The 12,466-nt window shown below is 48.1% G+C and overlaps 1 protein-coding gene across 2 annotated transcripts in view; it reads right to left on the reverse strand.

Moving 5' to 3' along the window:
- Positions 1–12,466, reverse strand: part of LOC137519575 (tumor necrosis factor receptor superfamily member 16-like) — a 71,328-nt gene that overhangs the window by 25,544 nt on the left and 33,318 nt on the right. For both annotated transcript variants that reach the window (XM_068238548.1, XM_068238546.1), the window contains exon 2: positions 2,427–2,556. In XM_068238548.1, coding sequence (XP_068094649.1) covers positions 2,427–2,556 — 130 coding nt within the window. The remainder of the gene's footprint in view (positions 1–2,426; positions 2,557–12,466) is intronic.

Below are 12,466 nucleotides of genomic sequence, written 5' to 3' on the forward strand. Positions count from 1 at the left end.
TGTGGCCATAACCCTTCCAGGCTGGACCCCAGGTCAATTTCCCATTTCCTGCAATATGCAGGAAAGTCCTGGTCACATTCTGCTGCGCAGACATCTGAATACAAACTCGAAATAGACCTATTCATTTTTTTTCCCAGATAGAAATGTTTCTCAAAATTATTCAGATCCCTCCTCTGAACCACCCTCGAGGCAAATTTATAAAAGAAACTATGCATCTGGGAGAAACCCCATGAACCAATCTGGTCACTACACTCAAGAATCGGTCTAATTCCCAGCGTGGGGTTTCCCCCAATATTAACAATACGTGTTTCGCGACTTATATTATGTTTACCAAACCAAGCTGGATCAAGACCTGGGGGGAAGTCTGGATTGTCTCGTAGGGTTATCAAGGGGGAAAACCCTGTTTTTTTTTGCCATTTTTCAATTATCCAGAGCAGTGATTTCAGGGTTGGTTTAATCAATGGATGGGACGATAAATTATATACTTTATTGATATTTTTAATGATCCAAGTAAAGACAAGATCAAAGTCTGATTCTTCCTCCTCTAGCCGCGGCCATATCCTATTTTCTGCAACAGTGGTGGTCTCTATTTTCCATTCCAGAATTCTTGTCAGATGTACACTTTTGTAATAATTATATAAGTTTGGAGCGGCAAGTCCGCCCTGATCTTTTCTTTTCATAACTAGTTTATAATTTATTCTGTGCTTAACATTGTTCCAGATAAAATTCTGGAATATCTTGTGCCAGTTCTGGAACCATATATTAGGGATGGTTATTGGTAGGCTCTGCAACAGAAAAATAAGTTTAGGGAGGATCAACATTTTAATAATGTTAATCCTACCAATTAGATTGAAGCACGGACGGTCCCAGGATCTCAACTTTTTTTTACATTCACCGACTATTTTTAAAAAGTTATTTTTAAAGAGAGAATCAAGATTGCTGGTAAGGTTAATACCTAAGTATTTAATTGCATGATTATTACACTTAAACTCACTGCTCTGTTTTATCTCTTCCATGAGTTCTACCGAACAGCCTATATTTAAGATCTCAGTTTTTTCTTTGTTCAATTTAAAATTAGAATATGTTGCAAAAAGATTAAGTTTATCTCGACATTTTATAGTTGAATTAAGTGGGTCCGTCAGAATTAGGAGTAAATCGTCGGCATAGGCCAAGATCTTCATTTCGCCTTGCCTAGTTTTTATACCTCTGATTTCATCATCTTGTTGAATAGCTTGAATAATTGTTTCAATGCCAAGATTAAATAGGATGGGGGACAAGGGACATCCTTGCCTAACCCCATTTGAGATAGAAAAAGTATCATCAAGCTGATTGTTTACCTTGACTACACTTTTATTGTCGGAATGTGTATTTAGCAACAACAGTCTATTATAAGTTACCAGCTACAACCACAGGGTGTGCACTGCTGTTCTAGTAGCAATTTTCTGAGTTGTTAATAAAGTTGTTGTATTTTTGGTATGTAACAGCCAAGAGAGCCATTAACCATGAGCTTATCATGCTGAATACAGCAGACTAAAGCTGACCATACACACACACACAAAGTTTTCTAATCGGTTTCCCGCAGATTTCATCACTTTGAAAAGTTAGAGAGGTGTAAGCAGGGGAGGGGACAGGCACAGTGTCAGAGAGGTGTAAGTGGGGGCGGGGACAAGGTGTAAGCAGGGGAGGGGACAGGCACAGTGTCAGAGAGGTGTAAGTGGGGGCGGGGACAGACAATGTCAGAAAGGTGTAAACAGAGGAGGGGACAGCAGCAGTGTCAGAGAGGTGTAAGCAGGGGAGGGGACAGCTGAAGTGTCAGAGAGGTGTAAGCAGGGGAAGGGACAGCTGCAGTGTCAGAGAGGTGTAAGCAGGGGCGGGGACAGACACAGTGTCAGAAAGGTGTAAACAGGGGAGGGGACAGGCGCAGTGTCAGAGAGGTGTAAGCAGGGGAGGGGACAACTGCAGAGTCAGAGGTGCAAGTAGTGGTGGGGACAGCTGCAGTGTCAGAGAGGTGTAAGAAAGGTAGGGGACAGACACAGTGTCAGAAAGGTGTAAGCAGGGGAGGGGACAGCTGCAGTGTCAGAGAAGTGTAAGCAGGGGAGGGGACAGCTGCAGTGTCAGAGAGGTGTAAGCAGGGGAGGGGACAGCTGCAGTGTCAGAGAGGTGTAAGCAGGGGAGGGGACCGCTGCAGTGTCAGAGAGGTGTAAGCAGGGGAGGGGACAGCTGCAGTGTCAGAGAGGTGTAAGCAGGGGAGGGGGCAGCTGCAGAGTCAGAGAGGTGTAAGCAGGGGAGGGGGCAGCTGTAGTGTCAGAGAGGTGTAAGCAGCGGAGGGGGCAGCTGCAGTGCCAGAGAGGTGTAAGCAATGAAGGTTATTAAAGTGGAGCTCTGAGCAGACTAATGTCCTGTGCTCCAGTCACCAGCTTACTTACCTGTGCAGGGCTCACACTGGGTGTCGGACTCTCCGCATGACACAGACACGCCGTAACCCCTCGGGCACATGGAACAGCACTTTTCATCCCTGGTGTACATTCCGCTGTCACATGCATTACTTGGCACCACCTGCAGGGGGCACAAACAGGGCAGGAATTAGAATATGGCATATCAGGTTGTGATCATTTCCAACATCTATAAAGCGACCAAATTCAACTTCTTCTCTGATCTTCTGCAGTATTTTCACATGCAGCATGAATGGGCTGGGAATTGGGCCAATTAAATGCACTTTACACTCAGAATCTTTAGCTTCTCCAACATCTGCATAAAACAGATAATAATCCACCCCCATTTGTATGGAAAGTGTGCAGCTTTATACATAGCAGCAAATATTATTATTATTATTCTTTGCTTATACTCTGGATTTGTAAATATAATATAAAAATGTTTATTGGTTGTTTTAAATGTGCTTTTGAAGTGACATGTGACATGATGAGACAGACATGGGTATGTACACTGCCTACCTAGCACACAGATAACTGTGCTGTGTTCCTTTTTTTCTTTCTCTGCCTGAAAGAGTTAAACATCAGGTATGCAAGTGACAGTTTCTGTCTGGGTCAGAGTATAACATAACCCTCACTGATAAGGAATTACAGCTATAAAACACTTTCCTAGCAGAAAATGGCTTCTGAGTAGGGCTGCTCAAATCCGGAGTCGGGAGATACCCGGAGTTGCTATCCGGATATCTCCCAGTAAACCTGTGCGGGAGGGGGGGGGGGGTCAATCTTACCTGTCTGAAGTCTTCTTCGTCCGTCCCTCGGCGCCTCCCACGATGCGCTCCATGCGCGTCACGTGATTACAAATCACGTGACCGCCGCTTGGACTGCATCGTGGGAGGGGCCGAGGGACGGACGAAGAAGACGTCAGACAGGTAAGATTGACCCCCCCCAAGTAACTGGGAGATATCCGGATAGAACTATCCGGATGTCTCCCGGATCCGGATTTGAGCAGCCCTGCTTCTGAGAGCGGGAAAGAGATAAAAAAAGGGGCAATAGTTCATAGATTTTAGATCTGGCATACTTCAATGAATGTGTCACTGAGAAGAGAACATGAAACAGTAAAGACTTAAAAATTAGATTGAAATATAAAATAAAACTGTGGAATAGCTAAAAATGTCATTTTTAGGAGAAGGAGGATAGAAACAATTGTTTATCTCATAATTCTTTTTTCATCCTGGATGTCCTTTAAAGAGAATCTGTAACGACAAAACGTCCCCTGGGGGGTACTCACCTCGGATGGGGGAAGCCTCAGGATCCTAATGAGGCTTCCCACGCCGTCCTCCATCCGTCAGGGGTCTCGCTGCAGCCCTCTGTGCAGCGGTGACGTAATATTTACCTTCCTGGCTCCTGCGCAGGCGCTCTGACGGCTGTCGGCTCCGAAGTAGGCGGAAATACCCGATCGCTGTCGGGTCCGCTCTACTGCTCAGGCGCAAGTCTCCGGCGCCTGCGCAGTAGAGCGGACCCGACTGAGATCGGGTATTTCCGCCTCCTTTGGAGCGAAAGCAGCCACAGCGCCCCCGCTGGAGCCTGCAAAGGTAAATATTGAACTGACAGTCGGCACAGTCGCCGGCTGTTCGGAGGGCTGCAGCGAGACCTCCGTGGGACAGAGGACGGCGTGGGAAGCCTCATTAGGATCCGGAGGCTTCCCCCACCCGAGGTGAGTACCCCCCAGGGGACGTTTTTGATGTTACAGAGTCTCTTTAAAGTACAGGGTGGGCCATTTTTATGGATACACCTTAATAAAATGGGAATGGTTGCTGATATTGTGGCAGCACGGTGGCGTAGTGGTTAGTGCTCTTGCCTTGCAGCGCTGGGTCCCGGGTTCGTATCCCAGCCAGGTCAACATCTGTAAGGAGTTTGTATGTTCTCCCCGTGTCTGCATGGGTTTCCTCCTGTACTCTGGTTTCCTCCCACAACCCAAAAACATACAGATAAGTTAATTGGCTTCCCCCCAAAATTGGCCCTAGACTGTGCTACATACACTACACGACATAGACTTAGAATTATGGTAGGGATTAGATTGTGAGCTCCTCTGAGGGACAGTTAGTGACAAGACTATATTCTCTGTACAGCGCTGCGTAAGATGTCGGCGCTATATAAATACTAAATAATAATAATATTAACTTCCTGTTTGTGGCACATTAGTATATGTGAGGGGGGGTGGGGGGGAAACGTTTCAAGATGGGTGGTGACCATGGTGGCCATTTTGAATCCAACTTTTGTTTTTTCAATAGGAAGAGGGTCATGTGACACATCAAACTCATTGGGAATTTCACAAGAAAAGCAATGGTGTGCTTGGTTTTAATCTAACTTTATTCTTTCATGAGTTATTTACAAGTTTCTCTTTGTTTACAGCAATTGACATGTCGCTGAGATTAGACAAGACAAATAACATTTATATCACGCTTTTCTCCTGGCGGACTCAAAGCGCCAGAGCTGCAGCTACTAGGGCGCACTCTATAGGCAGTAGCAGTGTAAGGGAGACTTGCCCAAGGTCTCCTACTGAATAGGTGCTGGCTTACTGAACAGGCAGAGCCGAGATTCGAGCCCTGGTCTCCTGTGTCAGAGGCTGGGCCCTTAACCATTACACCATCCAGCCACTATTAACACATGAAGAGCGGATAGAAATTGTGTTGATGTCTGGTGAACGCAGTAACCGGGTCATTGCAGCAGATTTCAATGCAAGACACATTACGAGACCACCCATCTCCCATGCTACAGTTAGCAAACTGCTTGCTAAGTTTCGTGAAACTGGTTCAGTGTTGGATTTGCCAAAATGTGGACACATGAAATCTGTCACTAATGAAGACCAGGCAGACAGAATCAGCTGCATTGCGAGGCCAATTACCGAGAGATTTCGTGCTGAAATTGATCGGGATTTGGCCCGAGGTGTATGGACAGCCGACAGGTCCCTCTCTGATCAGAATCGATCAGAGAGAGATCTGTCTTTTAGACAATGTGCCCAAGTCCAGGCAGAGGTGAGAGAGGCTCCAGCCTCAGGGCGCAGTCTAGGAAGGGGTGCAGGGCTGGGCCAAGGCAGAGGCGAGAGAGGCTCCAGCCTCAGGGCGCAGTGTAGGAAGGGGTGCAGGGCTGGGCCAAGGCAGAGGCGAGAGAGGCTCCAGTTTCAGGGCGCAGTGTAGGAAGGGGTGCAGGGCTGGGCCAAGGCAGAGGCGAGAGAGGCTCCAGCCTCAGGGCGCAGTGTAGGAAGGGGTGCAGGGCTGGGCCAAGGCAGAGGCGAGAGAGGCTCCAGCCTCAGGGCGCAGTGTAGGAAGGGGTGCAGGGCTGGGCCAAAGCAAAGGCGAGAGAGGCTCCAGCTTCAGGGCGCAGTGTAGGAAGGGGTGCAGGGCTGGGCCAAGGCAGAGGCGAGAGAGGCTCCAGCCTCAGGGCGCAGTGTAGGAGGGGGCACACAACTCACTCAGCTATCATTCCCCTATTGTGTTTGAAGCAGAGAGAAATAAAAAAATTCATGGCAGTGACTGCAAGCCAGAAAACTTGAGATTAAGGTGTAAGGCCTGGAACCCGCTACAAATGTCAAATCGCTATCGCGATGAGCATTTTGTAAGTGATTTTATGAGCATTTTGGTAGTAATTTTAAAAAGTGTAAGCTTTTGCCAGCAATTGTGTAGCGATTTGCGATTAGCAATTTTAATTCTGATTGGTCCTTTCAATTAATTTTCATTTTTTTTTTACAGTGTGCAGTAATTTAAAAACACTAGCAAAATCGCTTTGTGTAGCTTTTGACGAGCGATTACAACAGCGTTAATATACTTTACATTGCAGAAACGCTAACGCAAGACACTACATCTGAAAAATTCTGCATGCTCTGTGTTTGATTTTAGTAATCGCAATCGCTCCAGTAGAATTTGGCCCATCATTAGCTGAGCGTTTAGGGAAATTACTAGCATTTTGAAAACCTCCCTTAACGCTAAAAAAAAAATAAAAATCACTCTAGTGAGTTCCAGAGTCGTTTAGTCATTAAAGACATTACCTAAACAACTTTTATTTTTACATCTTTGGATTCTGTCCGTGACTTATGCTGGGAATACACTCGTTTGTGCGCCAGTATCGAGCCAGCGCGTGTGCGCACAGATCGATTCCCGCTCGTCCCCGCTGGCGCTTCCTAATCAGCACTTCGTTTTTTCTCTTGTTCTGCCCGCCGGTATCGAGCGCGGAATCGATCCGGTGGGCAATCGGACCTGTCAGAAATTATCAATCGAGCCATCAGCGGCTCGATTAATAAGAAGTATTCACCCACGTATGCCAGCATAACACCTGAGCAGGGCCGGGCCGAGGCAGAGGCTGGAGAGGCTCCAGCCTCAGGGCGCAGTGTAGGAGGGGGGCGCACAATTCATTCAGCTGTCATTCCCAATTTTGTTTGAAGCAGAAAGAAATAAGAAAAGGGGATACATGGCAGTGACTGCAAGCCAGATAACTGGAGATTAAGGTGTTGGGGGCCCTGTGGCACCTCTTAGTCTAATAGCAATCAGTGTGTGACAGCTGGGGTGGGAGGGATGGAGGGGCACACTTTGCTGTCTCAGCCTTGGGTGCTGGAGGACCTTGTCCCACCTCTGCACCTGAGCACATGCAACCAACAAGAATTGAAAAGATTGACAAAAATCTGCTGATTTGTAAAAGACAGACCCCTTTGATTTGCCTTTCTTTGAAGCAGCACTGAGTAGGTTAACCCAGACTCCCAGTAGGCCAGGCAGCCCCCTCCTAACATCTCTCTGTGATTGGGACCCTTCCCCTCACCCTGAAGCCATTATCATGTGATTGTCACAATTTACACATCACACAGGGCCTCACCTGGAGCTGAGGGAGAAAGTTCCACAGAAACTCTTTCATGTTCCCCCTCCCCTCTCTGTACACACTGCATGGCTTCCCCTGCTGGGGGCTCCCAGGTATCATAAATACCAGGCACAGGAGGGGGAGAAACAGATACAAGATAATGGAGGTGTCATTTCCTGACATCAGAGGCCTCCTAATCACCAGTACAGCCTCAATGCAAACAATGGGCCTGATTACCTGAGGAGGGCCAGAGATCAGAGAGCCAGACAAGGATTATAGAGGCGTCCACACCTTCAAGAAAACCTTCCTGATTGCCTTGCCAAGAGATCTGGATTGCTGAGTCTGGGATGGTGCACGCCAGCACGGTTCTGTGCGGTTTTAAAAACGCTTGGGGATAGAAAACCGCTTGGCTAATGTATTTTAATGGGCTGGTGCACACCAGATCGGTTTGTTTTTTCACCAAACGCAAACTCGGGGGCTGCAGCATTGTTTAGATTTCTGAGGCGTTTCTGCCTCAATGTTAAAGTATAGGAAAGTGGAAAACTGCTCTGAAAAACGCTAGATCAGGCCCAGTGCATACCAAAAACCTCTAGCAGATCTGCAAAACTCTAGAGGTTTTTGAAGCAGATTTCTGAGCCATTCTAGGCATGTTTAGAGACATTTCCTACACATGCCTAGCGTTTTTTGGAGCGTTTTTGTGTAGCAGATTTTATATATTGTTACAGTAAGGGCTCGTTTCCACTATTGCGGTGCAGAATCGCCTGGATTCCACCGCTGATGAAATAGCATGCGGATGCGAATATTTTCACGGTTTTTGCCGCGAATTCGCATGCGAATTCGCATAGGTGAGGGTATATGCGAATTTAACCATGTCACTGCCTGTTTGAAGTTACATTGGTACCTATGCGATTTCGCATGAAAATTTGCATGAAAATTCGCATACCATAGCCGCAGGCGAAGTCCCTATTAAATACATTAGCGGCGATTCGCATGCATTCCACTCGCAGGCGAATTCTGTGGCTCTTTTGTGCGTTTTTTCACCGCTGGACGACTGGAAAACCGCTGTGATGTAGCGTTTTTCAGAGCAGTTTGAGCTTTTCCTATACTTTACATTGAGGCAGAAACGCTTCTGCAAACCGCAAAAGTGCTGCAGGACCCACGTTTGCGGTTTGCTAAAAAACTCAAACCTCTGGTGTGCACCATCCCATTGAAATACATTAGCCAAGCGTTTTCACAGGTGGAATCGGTTTGCAGAACGCTTCTAAAACTGCTCAGTGTGCATCAGGCCTCAGAACGGTTTGCCAGGCATTTTTGTTACATTAGCTGTTCAGTAACAGCTTTACTGTAACAATATATGAAATCTACTACACAAAAATGCTTCAGAAAACGCTATGCATGTTTAGAAAACCTCTCTAAACATGCCTAGAATCACTGGCGTAACAATAGGGCCTGACGCCCCTGCTCCCGCTCTGGGCCGTTTTGTGGGGGCTGGAGGGGTGGCAGCATGAGGGGAAAGCCTTGGCCACAGTCGGTGGGGAGAGGGGAAGTTCCCCCCCCCCTCCCTCACCTCGGGGCTCTTCCCTCTGCACTCCCCTCCAGCTTAAGTTACAGTGCGGGCAGCGGCGGGCAGATACATACCTTCCGTGCGTTCCAACGCATACTCCTAGCTCTAGCGTCTGACGTCACTTCCGGAAGTTGCAACAGACGCTAGAGCGAGGAGTATGCGGTGGAACGCACGGAAGGTATGTATCTTGCCGCCGCTGCCCGCTGCCAACACTGTAACTTAAGCTGGAGGGGAGAGCCCCGAGGTGAGGGAGAGGGGCGGGGGGAACTTCCCCTCTCCCCGCCGACTGTGGCCAAGGCTTTCCCCTCATGCTGCCACCCCTCCAGCCCCCACAAAACGGCCCCGAGCGGGCCCCAGGGAGGGGGGCCCACTCTGAAATTCTGTAGGGGGGCCCGGTGGGGCCTAGTTCCGCCCCTGCCTAAAATCGCTCTGAAAATCTGCTTCAAAAACCTCTAGCGTTTTGAGGATCTGCTAGCGGTTTTGGTGTGCACTGGGCCTTAATCCTTTTCTGCTCTTACCCCTCCCACACCATTGTATGTCATCCCTCCTCCACCCTCTCCATAGCAACAGGACGCGTTGCTAGCTAGAACTGTGCCTCAAACTATCGCCTGATGAATCAAGTACCGATTCCGGTGGGTGGCAGACTAGTTTGCATTCTTGTGTGCACAACTTTAAGCCATGTACTCACCGTAAGATGGATCGGGGGAACCGCGGCAACGGCATTATGACAAACGAGCGTTCCCCGATCCATCTTTCGCAATCGTGAACAACGAGCGTGAGCATGACTTTAACCGTCGCAGTAATTGGCGTGGGAGTCTATGGGGATCGGAGCGTTCGTCCGCGATGGGATCCTTCATGACGGTCGTGATCGTCGCAGGTCTCTGAAGAACACATTTTAGCTCAACGATGTTCCCCATTCAGGTGTTTCTGGCAAAACTCTGACACGATTAGCCGCATGCTTGTTTCAGGTGTGTGATTCAGACATTACTGCAGCCAAAGAGATCAGCAGTGCTGCCAGGCAACTGGTATTGTTTAGAAGGAAACATCCACATCTCTCTCAGTTTAGGTTCCCTTTAAAGGACTTACGAGGTGAAAAACGTAATTTTGGTCTTTACCTGTTTACTATGTGAATCCATAGGTGTGTTACAATGCGTCCTCCGTTGCATTCCGCCTCAAAAGTATCTTTTATATTCCCCCCAGGCTACGACCCGACCCCACAGCACGGGTCGTCTCCTATGCCACATTCAAGATGGCCGCCGCAAAGATCCGCGGCTGCGCAGTACGCATGGCGGAGAGTGCGGCTGCGCAGCTCTCCACCCTCGCCCAGCCGCGTACTCGCTGTTAGCGTCATCCTACTGTGACAGCGGGCGCGCTCACAGCGAGGGCGGAGAGCTGCGCAGCCGCAGTCTCCGCCATGTGTACTGCGCAGCCGCTGATCTTTGCGGCGGCCATCTTGAATGTGGCATAGGAGACGACCCGTGCTGTGGGGTCGGGTCGTAGCCTGGGGGGAATATAAAAGATACTTTTGAGGCGGAATGCAACGGAGGACGCATTGTAACACACCTATGGATTCACATAGTAAACAGGTAAAGACCAAAATTACGTTTTTTCGCCTCGTAAGTCCTTTAACTGTTGGTAACACGTGCAGGAATCTACATTTTTGTTCCTGTCTGTGCGGGTCAGTGGATCTCAGGGATTTTCTGTGGCAGGATTCTGAGAATTCTGTAGCAAGAAATTCCTGTCCTGGACCACCTTGGAAACGCAGGAAACGAGTGACTGGTGATCAGCATCCACCCAAAGTGGAAATATCATATCTGGGTGGAGTGGTGAACCTTTATACGAAGGAGGGTTTTCTTCTTCTTGGTGTTGAGCGTATTTCAGCCTGCCAGAGCCAATGCAAACATTCGGCGTCCGCACTCTCTCCACGCTCCCTAGACTGCGAGCCCTGCGGGACAAGACGCCATTCTTTCCCAGCCCTGCTGCCCCTCATCCAATCAGGGTTTCAGGTTTCTGTGTTTGTGTAATGATGACTAAATGTAGTGTATGGAGAGTCCCTGACACTGGGGCCTGTGTGTGTGTCTATAGCATGGGGGACTCTGAGCCACACAGCTGGTAAGGTGGGTGTACAGTGGCCCACGGTATGTAGTGCTCACAATGCCCACTGGGTGGCACCGTGCCAGTCTGAGATCTCCATGCAGGCAGCAGCAGCAGAGATAATTGGGACCAGCGCTGCACAAACATGCTCAGAGGGGACACAGAGGCTCGCCTTGTTTCAGGAATGTAGGCCCGAGGAGCCACACCCACCCACCACCAACATAAATACAAAACCCCTCATCTGCTGATGGTACCCAGCCATGCGACCAAGGGATGACTTAAAGGACAACTGAAGTGAGAGGGGTATGGAGGCTGACATATTGATTTCTTTTTAATCAATAGTAGTTGCCTGGCTGTCCTGATGATTCCCCTGCCTCTAATACTTTCAGCCATAGAGCCTGAACAAGCATGCAGCAAATCTGGTGTTTGGCCTAGTGCACACCAGAGCGGTTCGGCAGCGTTTTGCGATCCGCTTGCGGCTGCGCATACGCCTGGTTAATGTATTTCAATGGGCTGGTGCACACCAGAGCGGGAGGCATTTTGCAGAAACGCATACTCCCGGGCTGCTGCAGATTTTGGATTGCGGATGCGTTTCTGCCTAAGTATAGGAAAAACACAAACCGCTCTGAAAAACGGCAGTTCAGAGCGGTTTTGCAGGCGTTTTTGTTACAGAAGCTGTTCAGTAACAGCTTTACTGTAACAATATATATGAAATCTACTACACCAAAAACGCTTCACAAAACCGCAAAATGCTAGGTGAAACGCTACAGAAAAAGAAGAAAAAGCGTTTCAAAATCTGCTAGCATTTTGCGGATCTGCTAGCGGTTTTTGGTGTGCACCGGGCCTTTCTGACATTATTTTCAGATCAGCTGCATGCTTGTTTCTGCATAGCTTCTAACTGCCCATCTTTTGGAGGGACAGTCGCTCTTTGGGAGCTCTGTCCCCCTGTCCCTCTTTCTCCCCTATTTGTTCCTCTTGCGGGATTCATGTACAGATTATTGTAAATATATGTATTTTTCTACTGAAAAATGTGTTGTATTGACTCTAAAATGTATTACTGTCTTATATATTGATATATTTCTTATTTTCAAATGTTGTTATGAAGGAACATGAACCAGGATAGAAAGGACCAGTGTCTTTTGAATGATAAAACATCATATTTTTCTTATGAAATCCTTATCGTTGTCGAGGGCATAGTTAGAGGTGTGGCTTAAGTGTCCCTCTTTCTGATCTCAAAAAGTTGGGCTGCCAGACAACTGGTATTGTTTAACAGGAAATACATATGGAGCCTCCATATTCTTCTCACTGCAGTTGTCCTTTAAGCTAAATACTCTCCACAAAGACCACAGGGGATGAATCGGGGGATTCCACCTACCGTGGGAACAAATGAGGCATGCGGACGCAACATTGAAAAATCGCAGTAACCGGCATGGAGGTCAATGGAGATCGGAATGACCATCCACAATTGGAACCATTGTGACGGTCGCTCAAAGCGAACAATCATCATGTGTAATCGGCCGTCCTTGAACATCAT

The sequence above is a fragment of the Hyperolius riggenbachi genome, chromosome 5 (assembly GCF_040937935.1).
Source record: "Hyperolius riggenbachi isolate aHypRig1 chromosome 5, aHypRig1.pri, whole genome shotgun sequence".
NCBI classification, from domain to species: domain Eukaryota; kingdom Metazoa; phylum Chordata; class Amphibia; order Anura; family Hyperoliidae; genus Hyperolius; species Hyperolius riggenbachi.